This window comes from Heptranchias perlo, chromosome 22 (genome assembly GCF_035084215.1).
Source record: "Heptranchias perlo isolate sHepPer1 chromosome 22, sHepPer1.hap1, whole genome shotgun sequence".
Taxonomy (NCBI): Eukaryota; Metazoa; Chordata; class Chondrichthyes; order Hexanchiformes; family Hexanchidae; genus Heptranchias; species Heptranchias perlo.
In genome coordinates, this window is record NC_090346.1 from 18,755,697 (window position 1) to 18,782,380 (window position 26,684).

General features: G+C 46.5%; 1 protein-coding gene across 1 annotated transcript in view; it reads right to left on the reverse strand.

Moving 5' to 3' along the window:
- myo15aa (myosin XVAa) overlaps positions 1–26,684 on the reverse strand; it is a 221,181-nt gene that overhangs the window by 51,122 nt on the left and 143,375 nt on the right. The window contains exons 46-49 of the mRNA XM_068003761.1: positions 26,069–26,186; positions 25,268–25,342; positions 22,482–22,684; positions 4,723–4,841 (exon numbers count right to left, since the gene is read on the reverse strand). Coding sequence (XP_067859862.1) covers positions 4,723–4,841; positions 22,482–22,684; positions 25,268–25,342; positions 26,069–26,186 — 515 coding nt within the window. The remainder of the gene's footprint in view (positions 1–4,722; positions 4,842–22,481; positions 22,685–25,267; positions 25,343–26,068; positions 26,187–26,684) is intronic.

Below are 26,684 nucleotides of genomic sequence, written 5' to 3' on the forward strand. Positions count from 1 at the left end.
AATTTCTAAGTACAAAAACAATAGGGCAGTAATAGTAGGGGATTTCAATTACCCTAATATTAACTGGGATACAATCAGGGTAAAAGGTATAGAGCGTGCAGAATTTTTAAAATTCATTTAGGAGAACTTTTTTAGTCAGTACATAGCAAGCCCAACAAGTGGGGGGGGGACAGTTCTAGGTTTATTTTAGGGAATGAGGCTGGAAGGAGTATTAGTGGGAGAGCATTTTGGTGGTAGTGACCATAATTCAGTTAGATTTAGCATAGTTATGGAAAAGGACAAAGATGGAACAGGAGTAAAAGTTCTCAATTGGGGAAAGGCCAATTTTACAAAGCTGAGAAGTGATTTAGCAAAAGTAGACTGGAAACAGCTACTTGAAGGTAAATCAGTGTCACAGCAGTGGGAGGCATTCAAGGAAGAGACAGTAAGGGTTCAGAGCAAATATGTTCCCACGAAGAAAAAGGGTTGGACTCCCAAATCTAGAGCCCCTGGATGACAAGGAGCATACAGGGTAAGATAAGGCAAAAAAGGGAAGCTTATGTCAGATACTGAGAGCTCAATACTGCAGAAAGCCTAGAGAAGTATAGAAAGTGCAGGGGTGAAATTAAAAAGGAAATTAGGAAAGCAAAGAGGGGGCATGAAAAAATACTGGCAAGTTAAATAAGGAAAACCCAAAGATGTTTTATAAATACATAAAGAGCAAGAGGATAACTAAGAAAAGAGTAAGGCCTATTAGGGACCAAAAAGGTGCGTGGATGCGGAAGATGTGGGTATGGTTCTTAATGAATACTTTGCGTCTGTCTTCACAAAAGAGAGGGACTATGCAGACATTGTAGTTAAGGAGGATGAGTGTGAAATATTGGATGGGATAAACATAGTGAGGGAGGAAGTATTAAGGGGTTTAGCATCTTTGAAAGTAGATAAATCGCCAGGCCCGGATGAAATGTATCCCAGGCTGTTAAGAGAAGCAAGGGAGGAAATAGCGGAGGCTCTGACCATCATTTTCCAATCCTCCCTGGCTACAGGCTTGGTGCTTGGAGGACTGCTAACGTTGTACCGTTGTTTAAAAAGGGAGAAAGAGATAGACAGAGTAATTACAGTCCAGTCAGCCTAACCTCGGTGGTGGGCAAATTATTGGAAACAATTCTGAGGGACAGCATAAATCCTCATTTAGAAAGGCATGGATTAATCAAGGACCGTCAGCCTGGACTTGTTAAGGGAAGGTTGTGTCTGACTAACTTGATTCAATTTTTTGAGGAGGTAACGAGGAGGGTCGATGAGAGTAGTGCGTTTGCCGTAGTCTACATAGATTTCAGCAAGGCTTTTGACAAGGTCCCACATGGCAGACTGGTCAGGAAAGTAAAAGCCCATGGGATCAAAGGGAAAGTGGCATGTTGGATCCAAAATTGGCTCAGTGGCAGGAAGCAAAGGGTAATGATCGATGGGTGTTTTTGTGAGTGGGAGGCTGTTTCCAGTGGGGTTCCGCAGGGCTCAATACTAGGTCCCTTGCTTTTTGTGCTGTATATCAATGATTTAGATTTAAATGTAGGGGGCATGCTTAAGAAGTTTGCAGATGATACAAAAATTGGCCGTGTGGTTAATAGTGAGGAGGAAAGCTGTAGACTGCAGGAGGATATCAATGGACTGGTCAGGTGGGCAGAAAAGTGGCAAATGGAATTCAATCAAAAGAAATATGAGATGATGCATTTGGGGAGGGCAAGCAAGGCAAAGATATAATCAAAAAATGGGAGGATACTGTGGGGTGTAGAGGAAGTGAGGGACCTGTGGACCATGTCCACAGATCGCTGAAGGTAGCAGGACAGGTAGATAAGGTGGTTAAGAAGGCATACGGGATACTTTCCTTTATTAGCCGAGGCACAGAATATAAGAACAGGGTTTTATACTAGAATTGTATATAACACTAGTTAGGCCACAGCTAGAGTACTGCGTACAGTTCTGGTCACCTCATTACAGGAAAGATGTGATTGCACAAGAGAGTGTACAGAGAAGATTTACGAGGATGTTGCCAGGACTGGAGAATTTTAGCTATGAGGACAGATTGGATAGGCTGGAGTTGTTTTCTTTGGAACAGAGGAGGCTGAGGGGAGATTTAATTGAGGTGTATAAAATTATGAGGGGCCTAGATAGAGTGGATAGGAAGGAGATATTTCACCTTAGCAGAGGGATCAGTGACCAGGGGGCATAGATTTAAAGTAATTGGTAGAAGGATTAGAGGGGAGCTGAGGAGAAATTTTTTCACCCAGAGGGTGGTGGGGAACTGCCTGATATGGTGGTACAGGCAGAAACTCTCATCGCATTTAAAAAGTACTTGGATGTGGACTTGAAGTGCCGTAACCTAAAGGGCTATGGAATAAGTGCTGGAAAGTGGGATTAGGCTGGATAGCTCTTTTTCGGCCGGCACAGACAAGATGGGCCGAATAGCCCCCTTCTGTGCCGTAAATTTCTCTGATTCTATGAAAGGTGCTACATAAATGGGTCTTTCTTTTTCTTCCCTTAGTGCTGATTTTACAGTGAATTTACAGTGATATACTAAATTGCCTGTGGTACGTTTGCTACTCGTTTTGTTAAGTAACTGCCCATTAACAGCCAATCAATTGCTGGATTACATTTATGTATCTCTATGAACCGTTTGTCTACCAATAAACAATGTTTAGTGCATGACTTGTGGTTTGGCAAGAAAGAGTTAATTCACTAACCGGGGAACTTGAGGGTAACCTAATCGAGGGTTAATTAAATTCAATCAAAACAAGGGAGTCGAAGGTTATAGTAGGTAGACGGGAAAGTAGGGTTGAGGTCACAATCAGATCAGCCATGATCTTATCAAATGGCACAGCAGGCTCGAGGGGCTGAATGGCCTACTGCCACTCTTAATTCGTATGTTCGTATGCAAACGGGTTAGTGTAAGGCAATTATTATGTAGGCAAAAGAGAGAGAGAGAACTCCAGGCAAAAGCCACAGAGCGAGTCACAAAGTCTGGTGAAGAGAGTAAGATGTGCACAGAAAGAGAGAGCAAAAGAAGAGAAAGATGCAGAGAAAGGGTAAGAAACAGGAGAGAAGGGAATGTATTAACATTTTGTGGCCAAGGCCTATGGATATGTGGCTGATCCAGCTCACTCTTAACCAGGTTTACATTTGACAAGGGGACACACCCTAGATATCGAGCTCACAACTGAACATAAGAAATAGAAGCAGGAGTAGGCCACATGGCCCCTCGAGCCTGCTCCGCCATTCAATAAATCATGGCTGATCTTCGACCTCAGCTCCACTTTCCTGCCCTATCCCTATATCGCTTGATTCCATTAGAGTCCAAAAATACTCAATGACTGAGCAACCACAGCCCTCTGGGGTAGAGATTTCCAAAGATTCACAACACTTTGAGTGAAGAAATTCCTCCTCATCTCAGTCTTAAATGGCCGACCCCTTATCCTGAGACTATACCCTCTAGTTCTAGACTCTTGAGCCAGGGGAAACAGCCTCTCAGCATCTACCCTGTCAAGCCCCCTCAGAATCTTAAGTGTTTCAATGAGATCACCTCCCATTCTTCTAAACTCCAGAGAGTATAGGCCCATTCTACTCGATCTCTCCTCAAAGCACAACCCTGTCATCCCAGGAATCAATCTAGTGAACCTTTGTTGCACTGTTTCTAAGGACTGTACATAGTATTCCAAGTGTGGTCTCACCAAAGCCCTGTACAATTGTAGCAAAACTTCCTTACTTTTGTACTCCAAAACCCTTGCAATAAAGGCCAACATGCCATTTGCTTTCCTAATTGCTTGCTGTACCTGCATGCTAACTTTCTATGTTTCTTGTACCAGGACACCAAAGTCTCTCTGAGCACCAACGTTTATTAGTTTCTCATCATTTAAAAAATATTCTGTTTTTCTATTCTTCCTACCAAAGTGAATAACCTCATATTTCCCCACACTATACTCCTTCTGCCTCCTTCTTGCCCACTCACTTAACCTGTCTATATCCTTTTGCAGACTCTTTGTGTCCTCCTCACAACTTACTTTCCCACCTAGCTTTGTATCATCTGCGAAGTTGGATACATTACACTCGGTCCCTTCATCTAAGTCATTACTATAGATTGTAAATAGCTGAGGTCCATGCACTGATCCTTGCAGCACCCCACTAGTTACAGCCTGCCACCCTGAAAATGAGCCATTTATTCCTACTCTCTGTTTTCTGTCCGTTAACCAATCCTCTATCCATGCTAATATATTACCCCCAACCCCACGGGCCCTTATCTTGTGTAATAACCTTTTATATGGCACCTTATCGAATGCCTTTTGAAAATCCAAATACATTACATCCACTGGTTCCCCTTTATCGACCCTGCTAGTTACATCCTCAGAAAACTCTAATAAATTTGTCAAATTTCCCTTTCATAAAACCATGTTGATTCTGCCTAATCATAATATGATTTTCTAAGTGCCCTGTTACCGCTTCCTTAATAATGGATTCCAGCATTTTCCCGACGACTGATGTCAGGCTAACTGGCCTGTAGTTCCCTGTTTTCTCTCTCCCTCCTTTCTTGAATACATTTGCTACCTTCCAGTCCATTGGGACCGTTCTAGAATCTAGGGAATTTTGGAAGATCATAACCAATGCATCCAAATGTCACTCAGGACGTGTGCAATAATTGACCACTCTGGGAGCCGACACCCGGGGTTAACACTGATCAACACCTGCTGATCTCACCTTTTGAATTTGTGGACCTGACGGAAGTATTTCTTGGCGAATTCGATCATGGTGTACTGGTTATTCTGAATGACGTACTGGGGTAAACTCTCCACATACTCACTGACTGTTGGAGAGGCCTGCAAAGAAGGTTAAAGGTCATGAACACCATGAAATTTGGGTTCATTTTAAAAGGATCCGCTGCACGGAGTTCCTCCCAAGGCCCAGTTTGTTTATGCTGCTTTGGTTCACAGGTGGATTACAGTCACTTAGAGAAAAACTGCAGGGCACTCTGATATCTGCGAAGCTGAAGGAGTGACTTTCAGGAAAGGAAGGGAGTTGGTGAGAAAAACTCTTTCTTCTCTTTTCTTCATTCCTCTCCTCAATTCTAAAGTGTTTTAACTTGTTGTATCCTCAGGGCCTCCCATCCCCTCTGCATTTTACCAGTCTGGGAGTTACAGAGAGATGAGAGGAGGGAGAGCAGGTGAGGAAAGCTGGACAATGTGCAGAGGACATGTGTTCCAGGGAAAAATGCAGGCCAGGGCTCCAAACTTCACTCCCTGACAGCACAGGTAAGTCTTCTCCTGTCTGCTTCCCTCCAGCCACCTGTACTCAGGGATGGACTGGACTGTGAGATTAACCCGAGTGGCACCAGCTTACTATACCATTCCCTCACCTGCTGTTTAAATTTAATGACCTCCGTTACTTATCTTCCTTACATACTGAGACTTATTGGAAATAAAGCTGAGTAGCCTTTTCAATTTGTTTCTTTTTGCTAGTTTTCTTCCCTTTTCTGCTTTAGTCTCTTGAATGTTTTGCTTCCTCACTCGGGTACAGTTGTGTGGGCACCATTCCCGCTGGGACTGACCCCATTCTTCATGTGTGAGTGTTGGCCATGGCGATCAGTCAGACAATCCCGTCCTTACCCGATATCAACACATCTGCACCAGGGGTCACACTGACCAGCAACCAGGAGCAGAAACCATAGAAACATAGAAAATAGGAGCAGGAGTAGTCCATTCAGCCCTTCGAGCTTGCTCCACCATTCAATATGATCATGGCTGATCCTCTATCTCAATACCATATTCCTGCTCTCTCCCCATACCCCTTGATGCCTTTTGTGTCCAGAAATCTATCTAGCTCCTTCTTAAATATATTTAGTGACTTGGGCCCCGACATTACCAGCGAGGCGGGATGGCAGCGGGGGGGGGGGGAGGGGGGAGGGGGGGGCAGCGACTGGGCGCGTGGGTAACCCGCCCAGTAAAACCCGTCCATTCCCCACACAATCGCGGATAAATTGGAGCCATTTAATGTGGCTTCCGGGTTTCAAACCTGCGCAGTAGGCGGACTGTGCACCCGCATCACAGGCTGTCAGCTGGAGGAGCCCTATTTAAAGGGGCAGTCCTCCAATGCTGCTCCTGCAGCAAACAGCCAAAATTACAGCATGGAGCAGCCCAGGGGAAAAGCTGCTCCCAGGTTTAATGATGCCTCACTCCAGGTGTTACTGGATGGGATGAGGAGGAGGAGAGAGATCTTCTACCTGGTGGGCGGGAGGAAGTGGCCTGCCTCTGCCATCAAGAAGGCCTGGCCCGAGGTGGCAGAGGAGGTCAGCAGCACGAGCAACATATCCCGCACCTGGATACAGTGCAGGAAGCGCTTCAATGACCTAACTAGGTCAGCCAAAGTGAGTGCACTTACTCATTCTCCTACATTCCGTCTGCCACATCACCGCCCCTACCCCACAACTCCTTCTGCACTGCCAACACACCCACTCAAACCTCATCCTCAACTTACCTGCACTTACTCACCTCCTCAGTACTCATCCCACCACTACCACTCAACCCAATCCTTATACAATGTCGTGGCTCTGTCTCATAATCACCCTCTGATGCATCTCTTTCACGGTCAGCCTCACCCAAACCAATGCATTCAGCGGTTGGTGAGTCACCACACACGTGAGCACGAGCAGACATTGGTGGCAGGGGCAGCTGTGGAGAGTCCGCCTCGGTGAGAGCACTCTTCTCTAGGCTCTGCTCAGCTGGACACAGATGCTGAACCCTGGGGGCCGTCGATGAAAAGGAGAATGATTGAGGGGCAGCAGCACATTTGCGAGGTCCTGGAACAGGTGCCAAATGCACTCTCAACAAACGCGCAGAGGATGGAGGAGTCCAACTCCTGCATGAGTGGAATGGTGGCACTGGTACAGGAGGGGATCTCCGAGATACTATCACAGGGACATGATGGCATCTCTGAGATAGTGTCGCGGGTAAGTGCGGGAAAGTCTGCAATGGAGGGAAGGCTAGCCTCCATTGAGCTTCAAGCACGGCTCACAAATGAGTCCACTGAGGCCCTGACAACGGCCCTTCGGACTCAGGGTGAGCAACATTCTGCCGCCTTAAACAGGCAGGCAGATACACTAGCGCTGGCCTTACAAGGCTTCAAACATGTCCTCCAAACTGTCGCCCAGCAGGGTGGTAGGAGTGATGTGGGCCTGGCCCAGGGCAGGGATGATGGCAAAAGGGGACATGGAAGTGGGGACGCCACTCAAAGCGCTTCCATGTGTCACCCGTTGCTCCCCTCTCAACTAGTACCCGCGATGCTGCCTCCTCTCCAGGTGGTCGAGTCTGCCCCTGCACAGGTGCAGGTGGAGCAGTCTTTGGAGGGGCCCTCACGGACACCGAAACCCAGCAGGCGTCGGCCCAAAGCATCTAATCGGTCAGGGCATGAACAAGAGCAACCTACCACTACCTCTGCTGCAGCCATAGAGGAAGCACCACATAGGAGTAGTAAGAAGCGTAAGGCAAAGGTTTTGTGAGCACAAAGGGGATGCACAAGGGTGTTTGACGGTTTGTCATGTTTTTTATTTATATTTGATTTTGGTTCAACTCAAATTAAATATTATATTGTCACCACTACTGCCACGTCTTGGCCATTCTTGAATGGCTTGTGCAATAAGTCCCTTTCATGAGGTTCTCCATGAACACCAACATTTGATGCCATCCATTGGGTCACCCTACAGTGGGTGTATGTGTAGTTGCACGACTATTTTGTGCAGGTGCCTGTGGCGCAGCACTGTGTTGTGGAGCTCCAAGTGGTGGAGGTGGACGGCATGCCTGGTGAGGCTGGTGATGTTGCTCATCCTCAGATGGAGTGATGAAGGCAGCTATGGCGCCCCCCCCCATCCAGATGGTGTGAGTTTGAGGGGGTCCGCAAAGTAGGTAAATGTGTTTGCACAGCAGAGTTTAGGGTATAAATTAATAATTTTGAGTGGAAAGACAAAGGTGTTGCAGCCAAAACTTTGTCTGTGACGGAGTGCCCTGCTGCAATAAATGAGGTATTCCCCCCAACTGTCAAAAAATCCTTTGCATCTCCCACTGGTTGCTGTCTGAAAAACGTCTGCTCCAACAGGGAGTGTTTCCCACAGCACGGGAAACACGCTGAGGATCCATGAAAATTGCAGCCCTGCCAAAATCTCCTGTCAATGAGGTCTGTCAAGGACCTCAACTAGGTAAGTAAGTATCTAAATTGTCATCCTGCCGGCTTTAATTGCCAGTGGGAGTCCCGAATGCGGGAGCTGCGCACGCACCCGAACGCGTCATTGGGGAACCAGGAAGTGGGTGGGTTGGAGCCGGGCTCCGAACCCGCTCCAGGATTCTACGATTTTAGGACCCCCCGCCCCTAACACACCCACTCGGCCATCCTAAAATCGGACCCTTGGCCTCCACAGCCTTCTGTGGTAGAGAATTCCTCAGCTTCACCACCCTCTGAGTGAAGAAATTTCTCCTCATCTCAGTCCTAAATGTCCTACCCCGTATCCTGAGACTGTGACCCTTCGTTCTGGACCTCCACAGCCAGGGGAAACATCCTCCCTGCATCCAGTGAGGGAGCACGGAGTAGCAGCTATTAACGGAGTCTGGTTTCGACAGAATTTGTAATTGGGAATTTGGTGAGTGAGGGGATTTTTAGGGGTTAATCATTATCTAAAATTTAACTAAATTTGGCATCAAGTATTTAACTTAAATTTAATCTTAACTTGCAGTTTTCAGTTAGTGGTAAACAAGCAGCCTGAAATGGCGGTTGGTCACCTAGTTAATTAGGTGACTGTTAGAACTGGTAATCGACTGTCAACTGGGGCTGACTCAGGTGGCTGGCATTCTAGCTAACAAATTCAGAAGGGTTTTGCTAATGCGTGGTGTGAGGGAGCATGGAGTAGCAGCTATTGACGGAGTCTATAATTGGGAATTTGGAGAGTGAGGAGATTCCGTGCAGTAAGGGGTGAGGTGCATTTGGATAGTCAGCAGAGCGGAGAGGAGCGTACCAAGAGCGGGTCACAGCAACAACAAAACAAAACTGCAGTGTGACGTCACAGGTAAGGTAGGTAGGTGGTTGGTGGTGAGTATCTCTTCTGTTTTCTTCTTTCTTAGGACTGTGGGCTAAGTAACTTACAGCATAAAACTAAATTTAAAAAAAAACTAAACTTAATTTAATAAATTAAACAAGAACAGTACTTGGTTCAACCTAAAAATAATTTGATTGGCATTGTAGTAATCAATTAAATAAATAAAATAGTTACGACAGGGCAGGAGACGTGTTGCAGCTGCAATATGTGGGAGCTACTGGACAGTTTTGTCCAGGGCGACTACATCTGCGGTAAATGTCTGCAGCTCGAGGAACTTCGGCTCCGAGTTGAGGAGCTGGAGTCTGAGCTGCAGACATTGCGATGCATCAGGGAGGGAGAAAGTTACCTGGACACTTTATTCCAGGAGGCAGTCACGCCCCTTACAATAAATACTATAGAATTGGCACGTGGTCAGAGACAGGAGGGTGTGACTGCGAGTGAGGCAGGTACAGGGATCCAGGAGGTAGCATTGCAGGAGCCTTAGCCTCTGCAATTGTCCAATAGATACGAGGTTCTTGCAGCCCTTGTGGACGAGTACAGGGACTGCAGGGAGGATGAGCAAACTGGCCACGGTTCAGGGGGTTATTCAAGTGGGGGGGGGGGGGGGGGAGTAAAAAGGAATGTGATTGTAGTAGGCCACAGTATAGTTAGAGGGATAGACACTGGTCTCTGCAGCCAAGAGCGAGAGTCCCGAAGGCTGTGCTGCCTACCCGGTGCCAGGGTTAAGGACGTCTCCTCAGGGCTGGAGAGGAACTTGGAGTGGGGTGAGGGGGGGAGGATCCAGTTGTCGTGGCCCACGTAGGTACCAACGACATAGGTAGGACTAAGAAAAAGGTTCTGCTGAGGGAGTTTGAGCAGCTAGGGACTAAATTTAAAAAGCAGAACCACAAAGGTGATAATCTCCGGATTATTATCTGAGCCACGAGCAAATTGGCACAGGGTAATCAGATCAGAGAGATGAATGTGTGGCTCAAACATCGGTGTGGGAGAAGTGGGTTTCGAGTCATGGGGCACTGACACCAGTACTGGGGTAAGAGGGAGCTGTTCCGTTGGGATGGGCTTCACCTGAACCATGCTGGGACCAGTGTTCTGGCAAACCGAATAACTAGGGCGGTAGAGAAGGCTTTAAACTAAATAGAGGGGGGGAGGGCTCAGGTGGGGTGAAGTTTAGATTGATAAAGAGAAAATACAAGGAGGTAGTACAGGAAAGTGATGGGGTAATGATAAACAGTGTGTGTCAGGAAGGGACAGAGTGTATATACATAAGGGTGCATTAGCAAATGGGGCCGGGGTAGGAAAGAATGGTAAAAATAAAAAATTAAAGATTCTTTATCTGAATGCGCGCAGCATTCTTAATAAGATAGATGAATTGACGGCACAAATAGAAACAAATGGGTATCATCTCGTGGCCATTACAGAGACATGCTCGCAAGGTGACCAAGGTTGGGAGCTAAATATTCAGGGTTATTTAACATTTCAGAAGGATAGGAAAAAAGGTAAAGGTGGTGGGGTAGCTCTGTTAATAAAGGATGAACTTGATATAATAATGCGAAATGATCTTGGCTCAGAAAATCAAGGTGTTGAATCAATTTGGGTGGAGGTAAGAAAAAGCAAGGGAAAGAAATCACTGGTGGGAGTAGTATATAGGCCCCCTAACAGTAGCTACACTGTAGGGCAAAATATTAATCAGGAAATAAGGGGGGCTTGTAAAAAAGGTAATACGATAATCATGGGCGATTTTAACTTTCACATAGATTAGACAAATCAAATTGGCAAAAATAGCCCTGAGGAGGAGTTCATAGAGTGTATTAGGGACTGTTTCTTAGACCAATACGTCGGAGAACCAACCAGGGAACAGGCCATTTTGGATCTGGTAATGGATAACGAAACAGGATTAATTAATGATCTCAAAGTAAAGGATTCCTTGGGAAGCAGTGATCATAACATGATAGAATTTCACAGCCAGTTTGAGAGCAAGGATCTTGGGTCTGAAACTACTGTATTAAACTTAAATAAGGGCAATTATAAAGGAATGGCTAAAGTGGACTGGGTAAATAGATTAGATGGTATGATGGTGGATAAGCACTGGCAAACATTTAAAAAGATATTTTATGACTCGCAACAAAAATATATCACTGTGAGGAGGAAAGACTCCACAAAAAGGGTGAACCAACCATGGCTAACTAAGGAAGTAAAGGATGGTATCAGGTTAAAAGAAAAAGCATACAACATGGCAAAGATTACTGGTAAGCCCGAAAATTGGGAAAACTTTAAAAACCAGTAAACAATGACGAAAAGAATAATGAAGAGGGAGAAAATAAATTATGAGAGTAAACTAGCAAGAAATATAAAAACTGACAGTAAAAGCTTCTACAAGTATATAAAAAGGAAGAGGGTAGCTAAAGTAAACATTGGTCCCTTAGAGGATGAGACTGGGGAAATAATAATGGAAAACAAGGAAATGGCAGAGGAATTGAACAGATATTTTGTATCTGTCTTCACAGTAGAAGACACTAATAACATACCAATAATAGTAGAAAATCAAGGGGCAAAGGGGAGGGAGGAACTAAAAACAATCACTATCACTAGAGAAAAAGTACTAGGTAAACTAATGGGTCTAAAGGCTGACAAGTCCCCTGGACCTGATGGCTTGCATCCGAGGGTCTTAAAGGAAGTGGCTACAGAGATAGTGGATGCATTGGTTGTAATCTTCCAGAATTCACTATATTTTGGAAAGGTCCCAACGGTTGGAAAACCGTAAATGTAACACCCCTTTTCAAGAAGGGAGTGAGACAAAAAGGAGGTAACTATAGACCAGTTGGCCTAACATCTGTCATTGGGAAAATGCTAGAATCCATTATTAAGGAAGTAGTAGCAGGACATTTGGAGACTCATAATACAATCAAGGAGAGTCAACATGGTTTTATGAAGGGGAAATAGTGTTTGTCAAATTTATTAGAGTTCTTTGAGGAAGTAACAGGCAGGGTGGATAAAAGGGAACCAATGGATGCAGTATATTTGGATTTCCAAAAGGCATTCGATAAGGTGCCACATAAAAGGTTACTGCACAAGATAAGAGCTCATGGTGTTGGGGGTAATATACTGGCATGGATAGAGGATTGGCTAACAGAAAACAAAGAGTCAGGATAAAAGGGTCATTTTCAAAATGGCAATCTGTAACAAGTGGAGTGCCGCAGGGCTCAGTGCTGGGGCCTCAACTATTTACAATATATATCAATGACTAGGATGAAGGAACAGAGTGTCTTGTGGCCAAGTTTGTTGATGATACAAAGATAGGTGGAAAAGCAAGTTGCGATGAGGACACATAGGGCCCGATTTTAGCAGGGATGCGGGTTCTCGGTGAAATTAGTGGGTTTCCCGCGCAATCGTAGCAGGCAACCCACTAATTGGATTCACTTACCTGCTCCTCCGGGTTCCCCGCTGCTGATCTGCGCGTCGGGCGGGCTGCGCATGCGCAGTAAGATCTGTCAGCTGGAGGCGCTCTGTCCTCCACTGACAGATGCTGCAACCAATAGCAAAGATGACTGCATGGAGCAGCCCAGGGGGAAGGCTGCTCCCAGTTTAATGATGCCTCACCCCAGGTATCAATACATGGGGTGAGGAGGAGGGGGAGGACAGAGATCTTCCACCCGGCGGGCGGGAGGAAGCGGCCCGCCTCCGCCACCAGGAAGGCCTGGCTCGACGTGGCAGAGGGGGTCACCTGCGCCACCAACATATCGCCCACCTGCACACAGTGCAGGAGGCGGTCCAATGACCTCGGTAGGTCAGCCACAGTGAGTACACGTAGTCTTTCCCCTACACTCCGTCTGCCACATCACTGCCCCCACCCCACATCTCCTTCGGCACTGCCAACACTACTCTGTCACATCACCCCTCATACCCACTCAAACCTCATCCTCATCTTACCTGCACCTACTCACCTCGCCAGTACTCACCCCGCCACTAACACGCAACCTAATCCTCATACAATCTCATGGCTCTATCCCATACTCACCCTCTCGTGCATCTCTCTCACGGCCAGCCTCACTCAACCTGCCACCACCTGTGCTGCAGCCACAGGGCATGCATCACATATGTGCAGTAGGCAGCGTACGGCAAACATGTCGTGAGCATGAAGGGAATGCACAAGGGTGTTTGAGGGTTTGTCATGGTTGTTACTTATATTGAATTTCAGAACAACTCACATCATACATTATATTGGCACCACTACTGCCATATCTTCGCGAATCCTGTCCGGTTTGTGCAATAATGCCCGCTCCTGGGTATCACTATGAGGACCCACCACTGATGCCACCCATTGTGTCACTGCAGAGTGGGTGTAGGTGTATTTGCAGGACTCTTCTGCGCAGACGACTGAGAGACATCGGCGAAGTCCCCGGTTGCACCCTGGAAGGCTGTGGAGGAGAAGTTCGGGAGGGCAGTGGTGACTTTGACAGCGACAGGTAGGAAGATGGTGCACGGGCCAGCCAGGAGCAGCTCGGCATGAAAGAGGCTGCAGATGTCCACGGCTACATGTCGAGTGACTCTGAGCCTCCGTGTGCACTGCTGCTCAGAGAGGTCCAGGAGGCTGAGTCTCGGTCTGTGGAACCTGTGGCGAGGGTAGTGCCCTCTGCGACGCATCTCTCTCTGCGGTAGCCCTCCCTCCTGCTGTGCAGATGGATGTGTCACAGCACTCTGTTGTGGAGCTCCACGTGTCAGAGGTGGACGGCGTGGATGGCGAGGCTGGTGATGCTGTTCGCCCTCCGAGGAGGTCATGACTGCAGCTACGGCGGCCCCCATCCGCAAGATGTACATCTGAGGGGGTCCGCAAGGTAGGTACATGTCTCCGGACCCCGGGGTAAGTGTGCAGGTTGATGACTTTGACCGTCAGGAGGAGGGTGGTGGAGGCCAAACTTTGTCCCAAGTGACAGAGTGGCCTCCTGCAATGGGTGAGGGTCTCCCCCCCCACCTGTCAAATGGACCTTTGCAGCTGCCACAGGCTGACAGCTGCAACACGTCCATTCGATCTGGGAGTGTTTCCCCCAGTGTGGGAAACAGTCCCATGTTGATCCAAAATCACACACAGTCCCTTAATCAGATCAGTTAATGACCTGAAATAGCTAAATAAATACTCTCAAGTGGCATCCTGCTGGCTTTAATTGCCTGCGGGATTCCCACCAGCGGGGGCTGCGCGCGCACGCCGGCGCGTCAGCGGGGAACCCGGAAGTGGGCGGGATCGAGGTGGGATCCGGTCGGGCTCCTGCATTTCACGATTTTCGAGGCCCCCCCGCCAAGAATGCACCCGATAGCGGGTGCTAAAATCGGGCCCATAGTGTCTGCAAAGGGATATTGACAGTTTAAGCGAATGGGCAAAAATTTGGCAGATGGAATAATATGTGGGAAAATGTGAAGTCATCCACTTTGGGAGGAAAAATAAAAAAGCAAAATATTATTTGAATGAAGAAATACTAGAAAATGCTGTGGTACAGAGGGATCTGGGTGTCCAAGTACATGAAACACAAAAAGTCAACATACAGGTGCAACAGGTAATCCGGAAGGCAACGGAATATTGGCCTTTATTTCTACAGGGATGGAGTATAAAAGCAGGGAAGTCATGCTACAACTGTACAGGGTGCTGGTGAGACCACTGCGTACAGTTCTGGTTCCCTTATTTAAGGAAAGACATACTTGCATGGAGGCAGTTCAGAGAAGGTTCACTAGGTTGATTCCGGGTATGGAAGGGTTGTCTCATGAGGAAAGATTGAACAGGTTGGGTCTATACTCATTGGAGTTTAGAAGAATGAGAGGAGACCTCTCATTTAATGGGATTCATTTAATTTGAATTAATTAGTTAAAGGGTAAGTCATGTCAGGACAGCCCAGCCTCGTGTTATGCTCTTCCTGCTCTATGTGGGAAATCAGGGACCCTTCCGGTGTCCCTGACGACCATGTGTGCGGGAAATGTATCCAGCTGCAGCTACTGACAAACCGCATTGCGGCACTGGAGCTGCGGATGGATTCATTATGGAGCATTCGCGATGCTGAAAACGTCGTGGACAGCACGTTTAGTGAGATGGTCACACCGCAGGTAAAGGTTGTACAGGCAGGAAGTAAGTGGGTGACCTCCAGGCAGAGTAAGAGGAGCAGGCAGGCAGTGCAGGGGTCCTCTGTGGCCGTCCCCCTCTCAAACAAATATACCGCTTTGGATATTGTTGAGGGGGATGACTTATCAGGGGAAGGCAGCAGCAGCCAACTTCCTGGCACCAGGGGTAGCTCTGCTGCACAGGCTGGGAGGAAAAAGAGTGGAAGAGCTATAGTGGTAGGGGATTCTATCGTAAGGGGAACAGACAGGCGTTTCTGTGGCCGTAAACGTGACTCCAGGATGGTTTGTTGCCTCCCTGGTGCCAGGGTCATGGATGTCACTGAGCGGCTTCAGGGCATTCTCAAGGGGGAGGGGGAGCAGGCAGAGGTCGTGGTCCACATTGGGACCAACGACATAGGTAGGAAGGGAGATGAGGTCCTGCATCAAGAATTTAGGGAGCTAGGTAGCAGATTAAAGAGCAGGACCTCAAAGGTTGTAATCTCTGGATTACTCCCAGTGCCACGGGCTAGTGAGTATAGAAATAGGAGGATAGAACAGATGAATGCGTGGCTAAAGAGTTGGTGCAGGAGGGAGGGTTTCAGTTTCCTGGATCACAGGGCCTGCTTCTGGGGAAGGTGGGACTTGTACAAGTCGGACGGGTTGCATCTGAACCAGAGCGGGACAAATATCCTCGTGGGGAGGTTTGCTAGCACTGTTGGGGGGGGTTTAAACTAACTTGGCAGGGGGATGGGATACAGAGTGGAGCTACAATAGGGGGTGATGTGCAGCCAAATATTGAGAAAAAAACAAGTCAGCTTGGAAGACAGGGCAAATATGTAAGAGCAAGGCTGGATGGCATCTATTTTAATGCAAGGAGTCTTGCAAATAAGGTGGATGAACTGAAGGTGTTGATAAACACATGGGAGTATGACATTGTTGCTGTCACAGAGACATGGTTGAGGGAGGGGCAAGACTGGCAGCTCAATATTCCGGGGTACAGAATCTTCAGGCGAGACAGAGGGGGAGGTATAAGAGGAGGGGGGGTCGCAATATTAATTAAAGAATCAATTACTGCCATAAGGAGGGATGATATATTAGCAGGTTCCTCAAATGAGGCCATATGGGTGGAGCTTAAAAACAAAAAGGGGGCAAGCACTTTGATGGGAGTGTACTATAGACCCCCAAACAGTCAGGGGGAGATAGAGGAACAGATATGTAGGCAAATCTCAGAAAATTGTGCAAATAATAGGGTAATAATAGTGGGGGATTTCAACTTCCCCAATATTAACTGGGATACTCAGAGTGTAAAAGGCTTAGAGGGTACAAAATTCTTAACGTGCATCCAGGAGAGCTTTTTGAGCCAGCATGTAGAAAGTCCTACAAGAGAGGGGGCGGTACTGGACCTAATTCTAGGGAATGTGGCCGGCCAAGTGGAAGAAGTGCTAGTAGGTGAGCACTTTGGTGACAGTGACCATAATTCAGTGAGATTTAAGGTGGTCATGGAAAAGGACAGGGAGGGGCCGGAAATAAAGGTTCTAAATTGGGGGAAGGCCGATTTTAATAGGATAAGGCAGGATCTGGCCAAAATGGACTGGGATCAGCTGCTTGTAGGAAAATCCGCATCGGAGCAATGGGAGTCTTTCAGAAGGGAGATTGAGACCATACAATGGCAACATGTTCCCGTAAAGGTCAAGGGTGGTTCCAAGAACTCCAGGGAACCTTGGATGTCAGGGGATATACGAGAATGGATTAGGAAAAAAAGGAGGGCTTTTGGCAGATACAAAAGGCTAAGGACGGAGGAAGCCCTCGAGGAGTACAAAAAGTGCAGGGGGATACTTAAAAAGGAAATTAGGAGATCAAGGAGGGGCCATGAAAAAACACTGGCGAGCAAAATAAAGGAAAATCCTAAGATGTTTTATAAGTATATTAAGGGTAAGAGGATAACTAGGGAAAAAATAGGGCCCATTAGGGACAAAAATGGCAATCTGTGTGTGGAGCCGGAAGATGTAGGAGGGGTTCTAAATGAATTTTTTGCATCTGTTTTCACGATTGAGAAGGACGACGTAGACATAGAAATACGATAGGGGGACTGTGATATACTCGAACATATTAACATCGAGCGGGAGGAGGTATTGGCGGTTTTAGCAGGCCTAAAAATGGATAAATCCCTAGGCCCGGACGAAATGTATCCCAGGCTACTGTGTGAGGCAAAGGAGGAGATTGCGGGGGCTCTAACACATATATTCAGAACCTCTCTGGCCACAGGGGATGTGCCAGAGGACTGGAGAACCGCTAATGTAGTACCATTATTCAAGAAGGGGAGTAGGGAAAAACCGGGGAACTACAGGCCAGTGAGCCTAACATCAGTGGTAGGAAAATTATTGGAAAAAATTCTGAAGGACAAAATTAGTCTCCACTTGGAGAAGCAAGGATTAATCAGGGATAGTCAACATGGCTTTGTCAAGGGAAGATCATGTCTGACTAATTTGATTGAATTTTTTGAGGGGGTGACTAGGCGTGTGGATGAGGGTAACGCAGTGGATGTGGTATACATGGATTTCAGTAAGGCCTTCGATAAAGTCCCGCACAGGAGACTGGTCAAGAAGGTACGAGCCCATGGAGTCCAGGGTGCCTTGGCACTTTGGATACAAAACTGGCTTAGTGGCAGAAGGCAGAGGGTGATGGTCGAAGGTTGTTTTTGTGACTGGAAGCCTGTGGCCAGTGGGGTACCACAGGGATTTGTGCTGGGGCCCTTGCTGTTTGTGGTCTACATTAACGACTTGGATATGAATGTAAAAGGTATGATCAGTAAGTTCGCTGATGATACAAAAATTGGTAGGGTGGTAAATAGCGAGGAGGATAGCCTCAGTCTGCAGGACGATATAGATGGGTTGGTCAGATGGGCGGAACAGTGGCAAATGGAATTTAACCCGGAAAAGTGCGAGGTGATGCACTTTGGAGGGACTAACAAGGCAAGGGAATACACAATGAATGGGAGGACCCTAGGCAAGACAGAGGGTCAGAGGGATCTTGGTGTGCAAATTCACAGATCCCTGAAGGCGGCGGAACAGGTAGATAAGGTGGTAAAGAAGGCATATGGGATACTTGCCTTTATTAGCCGAGGCATAGAATATAAGAGCAAGGAGGTTATGATGGAGTTGTATAAAACACTGGTTAGGCCACAGCTGGAGTACTGTGTGCAGTTCTGGTCGCCGCACTACAGGAAGGATGTGATCGCTTTGGAGAGGGTGCAGAGGAGATTCACCAGGATGTTACCAGGGCTGGAGCGCTTCAGCTATGAAGAGAGACTGGGAAGATTGGGTTTGTTTTCCTTGGAGCAGAGGAGGCTGAGGGGGGACATGATTGAGGTGTACAAAATTATGAGGGGCACAGATAGGATGGATACTCAGGAGCTTTTTCCCTTCGTTGAGGGTTCTATAACAAGGGGGCATAGATTCAAGGTTAAAGGCGGGAGGTTTAGAGGGGATTTGAGAAAGAACTTTTTCACCCAGAGGGTGGTTGGAGTCTGGAACTCACTGCCTGAGAGGGTTGTGGAGGCAGGAACCCTCACAACATTCAAGAAGCATTTGGATGAGCACTTGAAATGCCATAGCATACAAGGCTACGGACCAAATGCTGGAATATGGGATTAGATTAGACTGGGCTTGATGGCCGGCACGGACACGATGGGCCGAAGGGCCTCTATCCGTGCTGTATAACTCTATGACTCTCTGACCTTATTGAAATCGACAAGATTCTGAGGGGACTCGATTAGGGTAGATGCTGAGAGGATGTTACTCCTGATGGGGGAATCTAAAACTAGGGGGCATAGTCACAGAATAAGAGGTCGCCCGTTTAAGATGGAAATGAGGAGGAATTTCTTCTCCCAGAGGGTTGCGAATCTTTGGAATTCTTTACCCCAAAAGCTGTGGAGGCTGAGTCACTGAATACATTCAAGGCTGAGTTAGACAAATTTTTGATCAGCAAGGGAGTCAAAGGATATGGGGAAAAGGCAGGAAAGTGGAGTTGAGGTAAAAATCAGATCAGCCATGATCTCATTAAATGGCAGATTAGGCTCGTGGGGCTGAATGGCCTATTCCTGCTCCTATCTCTTATGGTTTCAATGAAATCCTCTTTCATTCTTCTAAACTCGAGTGAATATAGGCCGAGTCGACCCAATCTCTCCTCATACGACAGCCATCTCAGGAATCAGTCTGGTGAACCTTCACTGCACTCCCTCTTTGGCAAGCATATCCTTTCTTAGGTAAGGAGACCAAAACTGCACACAATACTCCAGGTGTAGTCTCACCAAGGCCCTGTATAACTGCAGTAAGACATCCTTGCACCTGTACTCAAATCCTCTTGCAATGAAGGCCAACATACCATTGGCCTTCCTAACTTCGTTGTCGCTGTGTCAAAATCCTGGAACTCCCTTCCTACCAGCACTGTGGGAAAACCTCACACGGACTGCAGTGGTTCAAGAAGGCGGCTCACCACCACCTTCTCAAGGGCAATTAGGGATGGGCAATAGATGCTGGCCTCGCCAGCGCCGTCCACATCCCATGAACGAATAAAAAAAAAACTGCTTGCTGCACCTGCATGTTTGCTTTCAGTGACTGGTGTACAAGGACACCCAGGTCCCTTTGTACATCAACATTTCCCAATCTATCACCATTTAAATAATGATCTGCCTTTCTGTTTTTCCTTTCGAAGTGGATAACTTCACATTTATCCACATTATACTGCATCTGCCATGTATTTGCCCACTCACTCAATTTGTCTGAATCGCCTTGAAGCCTCTTTGCATCCTCCTCACAACTCACGATCCCACCTAGTTTTGTGTCGTCAGCAAACCTGGAAATATTACATTTGGTTCCCTCATCCAAATCATTGATATATATTGTGAATAGCTGGGGCCCAAGCAGTCCCTGCGGTACCCCAATAGTCACTGCCTGCCACCCAAAAAGATCCATTTATTCCTACTCTCTGTTTCCTGTCTGTTAACCAATTTTCAATCCATGCCATATTACCCCCAATCCCATGTGCTTTAATTTTGCACACTAACCTCTTATGTGGGACTTTATCAAAGGCCTTCTGAAAATCCAAATAAACCACATCCACTGGTTCTCCCTTATCTATTCTACCAATTACATCCTCAAAAAACTCCAGTAGGTTTGTCAAACATGATTTCCCTTTCATAAATCCATGTTGACTTTGTCTAATCCCGTTGATATTTTCGAAGTGTCCTGTTATCACATCCTTTATGATAGACTCTAGCATTTTCCATACTACTGATGTTAGGCTAACCAGTCTATAGTTCCCTATTTTCTCTCTCTCCCTCCTTTCTTAAATAGTGGGGTTACATTTGCCACCCTCCAATCTGTAGGAACTGTTCCATAATCTATAGAATTTTGGAAGATGACAACTAATGCATCCACTATTTCCATGGTTACCTCTTTTAGTACTCTGGGATGCAGATTATCAGGCCCTGGAGATTTATCGGCTTTCAGTCCCATTAATTTCTCCAGCACTATTTTTTTACTAATACTAATTTCCCTTAATTCCTCCTTCTCGCTAGTCCCTTGGTTCCCTAGCATTTCTGGGAAGTTATTTGTATCCTCTTCCGTGAAGACAGAACCAAAGTATTTGTTTAATTGCTCTGCCATTTCCTTGTTCCCCATCATAAATTCTCCCATTTTTGACTCTAAGGGACCTACATTTGTCTTCACTAATCTTTTTCTTTTTACATACTGTAGAAGCTTTTACAATCCACTTTTATGTTCCTTGCAAGTTTACTCTCATGCTCTATTTTTCCCCTCTTAATCAATCTCTTGTCCTTTTTTGCTGAATTCTAAACTGCTCCCAATCCTCAGGCTTGCTACTTTTTTCTGGCAACTTTATATGACTCCTCTTTGGATCTAATATTATCCTTAATTTCTTTTGTTAGCCATGGTTGGGCTGCTTTTCCTTTTGTGTTTTTGTGCCAGAAAGGAACGTATAACTGTTGCAATTCATGCATTCGTTCCTTAAATGTTAGCCATTGCCTATCCACCATCATGCCTTTTAATGAAGCTTCCCAATCTATCATAGCCAACTCACTCCTCATACCTTCGTAGTTTCCTTTGTTTAGATTTAGGACCCTAGTTTCGGATTGGACTTCTTCACTTTCCACCTTAATGAAGAATTCTATCATGTTATGGTCAATCCTCCCTAAAGGACCCCACACAACAAGTTTATTAATTAACCCCTCCTCATTGCACAATACCCAATCTAGGATAGCCTGTTCCCTGGTTGGCTCCTCAATGTACTGGTCTAAAAACCCATCTCGTACACACTCCAGGAATTCATGCTCCACAGTATTATTGCTAATTTGGTTTGGCCAATCTATATGCAGATTAAAGTCATCCATGATTACTGTAGTACCCTTGTTACATGCATCTCTAATTTCCTGTTTGATGCCGTCCCCTACATTACCACTACTGTTTGGAGGCCTATAGACAACTCCCACCAGTGTTTTCTGCCCCTTGGTGCTTCTTAACTCCACCCAGACTGATTCTACATCTTGATTTTCTGAGCCAATATCCTTTCTCACTATTGCTCTGATTTCATCCTTAACTAACAATGCCACACCACCTCCTTTTCCTTTTTGCCTGTCCTTCCTAAATATCGAATACCCTTGGATATTCAGCTCCCAGCCTTGGTCACCTTGCAACCATGTCTCCGTAATCGCAATTATATCGTATCCATTTACCCTGGTTGATTTTATACCTCCCTAGGCCATGGGACTCAAGCGAGTTGTAGAATTGCGGGTGCTGCCGAGATTGAGATCTGGTAACTCAGCGTAGATTGGTAATCAAGCCTGGGATCTCTGTTCATTGCTGCGTTAACCCGGGGGAGCTGAGTAACCACTTTTGATGCTGATAATCTTTTGCCAACTTGTCTGTAATTTATTCTAAGAACAAATGAATCCTTACGAAGAGAAGCTCCAGGTCTAAAGTGCAAGAACTAAATAAGAGAGTTGGATGGGGAAAGGTTGGTCCGAAGTGCCATCTGATTGTTTGCTCAGACCCGTTTGTTTCTTTGCAATACAATCGTCACCACAACTCAAGCAGATTATTCCACTGCCCTGCACATGATGTCACTGCCAGGTTAAAAGAAATGAGCATGTGGTCCTTGGCCAGTCGATGAAGATAGCCCCTCTCCTTTAAGTGATCAATATAATATTGGCAAACACAAAGAGGCAAGAACAACAGTGCAGAAAAATGGAATGGAGTGAAAGGCCAGGGAATAAATTCCACACCTCTGTCTTTCGGTCGAGTTCCTCTGCTGCTGCACTCGATCCAACAGCTGCAGCCACAGCTGCCGAGCTGGAAGCTGCCACTTTGCCCTTTGGTTCTTCTCTCTTGTCAGTGCTCAGATGAATAAAGTCTGGAGCGGCCACAGGCTGCACAAATTCCAGGGGGAATAGCCCAGACCTGCCGTGGAAAGCGCCAAACTTCCACCCTATCCAAAACACGCAAAGGTTCATCATTTCCAGCTGTCCTTTGTATCCTGTGGACAGAGATCTTCATATCTTTCAGTTATGTTCATTCATACAATGTATTTTGAGCTCAAGGTAAGGAATTTCAGTGCTGGGAATGGGACTCAGTTTGGGCAGGTTTTAAACACTGGTCCATGAGCTGAAACAGCTTGGTGACCCTCTCCGGTTCCAGCTCTGACATAAGATCTGCAGCTCAAAGGCTTCTGCAGAATGTCATTTCCAGATTGGCCACTAGGAGGTGGGTTAGCAGGAAACTTCCTCCCTCCAATCCAACCAGCTCCTCATCCCAGAACAACACACACATTGATGTGGAGCTGGCGATCGAATGTTTGTACAAACAGCAACCAATCGGTTGTTCACCCTGGTTGTTGTCACTGACAGTGTTTGATGGGACAGTGTAGAGGGAGCTTTACTCTGTATCTAACCTGTGCTGTACCTGCCCTGGGAGTGTTTGATGCGACAGTGTAGAGGGAGCTTTACTCTGTATCTAACCTGTGCTGTACCTGCCCTGCGAGTGTTTGACACTGACACTGGGTTCAATTTCTAACCGTAAATCTCCGACCTCAATGAGTACGTTAAAAATCCATCCAAAGAAAATTGCAATTTAAAAAGAAACAAAAGAAAAGCTTGGGATAGCAGCTTCAAAGTAACTAGCGGCTGTGGGTTTCCACAGATTTCCACCTCGTTTGCTGCCCAGAGTCTGCAGCAAATCCAAGCTGTAACTAATGATTGGCCCTGATATCTGCTCCGTACAGAGCACAGCTCAGTCGCTCCTCTGCAATATAATAACACAATTTAAAAACACAACACACTGCAATTATTCAGCAGTTCAGTCATGGTCTATAACCCAGGGTTAGTGTTTCAGATGGTCCCATCGCCTGGAACATCAACTCCAACAAACACTAACCGATGTTTCCCCTTCTGGATCCTAACTGAGACTAACTGCTTCTAGCTTTTCTTTCTATATTTGATATATAATGTGCCAGCTCTGGATTTAAAATAGACACAGCCTCAATGAGCACTGAGGTTCAAACATGCACACACCAGGTCTCCAACCCGCAGATAGAAACATTAGCAAACCATGTTTACACAACTCAGACCGACAGCCAAACAGCTGGGGCAGTCCGAAGACAATGGAGTGACAACACAACAAATGGGGAGTCCACACAGCAAGAAGGAGTATTAACAGTGAGGAGAAGCTGTAACACAATGCAATGGAGTATTAACGCGGCGAGATGGAGTATTAACGCGACGAGATGGAACATTAACGCAGCGAGAAGGAGCAGTAACAGTGAGAAGGATAGTTAACAGTTTTTCCTCATGTCACCTTTGGTTCTTTTGCCAATCACCTGAAATCTATGTCCTCTGGTTCTTGACCCGTCCACCAACGGGAACAGTTTCTCTCTATCTACTCTGTCTAGACCCTACGTGATTTTGAATACCTCTATCAAATCTCCTGTGAGAAGGATTGTTAACAGGAGTAACAGTAACACAGCGAGATGGAGCATTAACACAGTGAGAAGGAGTAGTAATAGTGAGAAGGAGTATGAGCACAGCGGGATGGAGTATTAACACGGTGAGGTGGAGCATTAATGCAGCGAGATGGAGCTGTAACAGTGAGAAGGAATGTTAACAGTGAGAAGCAGCAGTAACACAGTGAGAAGGAGTAGTAATAGCGAGATGGAGTATTAATGCAGTGGGATGGAGCATAAATGCAGTGAGAAGGAATGTTAACAGTGAGAAGCAGCAGTAACGCAGAGAGATGGAGCATTAACACAGTGAGAAGGAGTAGTAATAGCGAGACGGAGTATCGATGCAGCGAGATGGAGTATCGATGCAGCAAGATGGAGTAGTAATAGTGAGGTGGAGCATTGACGCGGCGAGGTGGAGCATTAACATCGCGCGATGTAGCTTTAATGCAGTGAGATACATCACCTCACATTTTTCTGCATTAAATTTCATCTGCCACATGTCTGCCCATTCCACCAGCCTGTCTATATCCTCTTGAAGTCTATCACTATCCTCTTCGCTGTTTACTACCCTTCCAAGTTTTGTGTCATCTGCAAATTTTGAATGCAGCGAGATGGAGTATTAATGCAGTCAGATGGAGCATTAATGCAGTAAAATAATAGGGTTAGTATGTCTGCAAACATGGATGATAGTTTGTCCAGATTTCTCCTCTCCTCGCCTGGTTGCACCGATACTGGAAATTCTTTAGTATCTTTCCAGCTGGCTAATTGGCCATCGTGAGCACAGCTCAGCTCAATCCGATCTCCACACACACACACACACACACACACACACTCTCCAGCTGTGGTCGGTGTCTCTCCAACTGTGGTCAGGTCGGGCACTGGATTGGTCCCTACACTTACCAACTCAGCCAATAGGGAGAAGGGAACCCCTTCCAATTTCTTAATGTGACAAAAATCAACACCCAAAGGGAGGCGGGTTAATCATGGCAAAGAAACAAGCAAACGAGCAAAGAAACAAGCAAACGAGCAAAGAAACAAGCAAAGAAACAAACGGGCAGTCTGCTTCAAACCCACCAAAATCAGGGACGTATTTCTTTAACTCCTCCAGGTACATCACCTTCTTTCTGACTATGCAGCCGTAGCAATGGTCTGTGAGGGCAGTCGCAAAGCGTCATGGGAACAGTAAGTAAGCAGAAACAGAACACAAAGCTGAGAATCCCATCCCTCGCTCGATCCCCAGAGACCCGGGGTGGGGGGCGGGGTGAAACCACCATCACTCAATCCCAGAGACCCGGGGTGGGGGGGGCGGGTGAAACCACCATCGCTCGATCTCCCCCCAGATCTCACTACTGATGGTGTAGCCCCAACAGTCCCATAGACTAAGGAACAGTGAGACGCAAGGCAAGGAGATCGACAGACACATGATCCAATCTGTTTTCCACTTTCTATCCTGTCTGATGGTGCTGTCTCTTGCTGGGATAGAATTCCACAGACACTTCCACCCATCCAGGACTCCACCCAAAGCCCATTCTTCATGTATGAGCCTGGACAGTGTCAGTGGACTATTGACTATGGGGGTGAATCTGTTGGATTTCCAGACATGTACATTTCCCAGTGGGGAGCTGATCGGGGCAGGAAATCCTGCTCTCTAGACGGATGCATTGAGACCAATGAGATCCGCTGACTCGGCACAGACCAGCGACTGAATGTGGGACTTTCCAGCAGTGTGTGTTTCAGTACCACACAAAGTGGCCCATTTAACCATCTAGTTATTTACAATCATTTCAGGCACTCAAGTTTAGAGACAAAATCTTGGAATTATCTGTGCCATTCCTTACTGGAGCCCTAGGAATGAATAATTAGTGTTCCACACACTCTGACCTTCCTCCAGACCTTCCATTGGCTGCAAACGGATGATGTCTCCCTTGTGGAATCTTAGGAAGGAGCTGTCATTGGTGATGTGACTCTTCACCGCTACAACATAGTTAGAATCCTGGTGAGAGGCAACATACGAAATACCGTTAATGCTGCGCTCTTACTAGCCACATCCACTGACATTATACAGCACCGATCATGGGACCCAAACATCCCAAGACAATGGGAGGGTCGACAGTGAGCAGGAGATGGCTACAGAGACAGTCAGTGTTATCAGGAGGCTGGTGAAAGAGGGGAGAGAACATAAGAACATAGGAAATAGGAATAGGCCATATGGCCCCTCGAGCCTGCTCCACCTTTCAATAAGATCATGGCTGATCTTCAACCTCAACTCCACTTTCCCGCATGATCCCCATATCCCTTGATTCCCCTAGAGTCCAAAAATCTATCGATCTCAGCCTTGAATATACTCAATGACTGAGCATCCACAATCCTCTGGGGTAGAGAATTCCAAATATTCACAACCCTCTCAATGAAGAAATTCCTCCTCATCTCAGTCTGCCACTTATCCTGAGATGCCTCCTAGTTCGAGACTCTCCAGCCAGTGGAAACAACC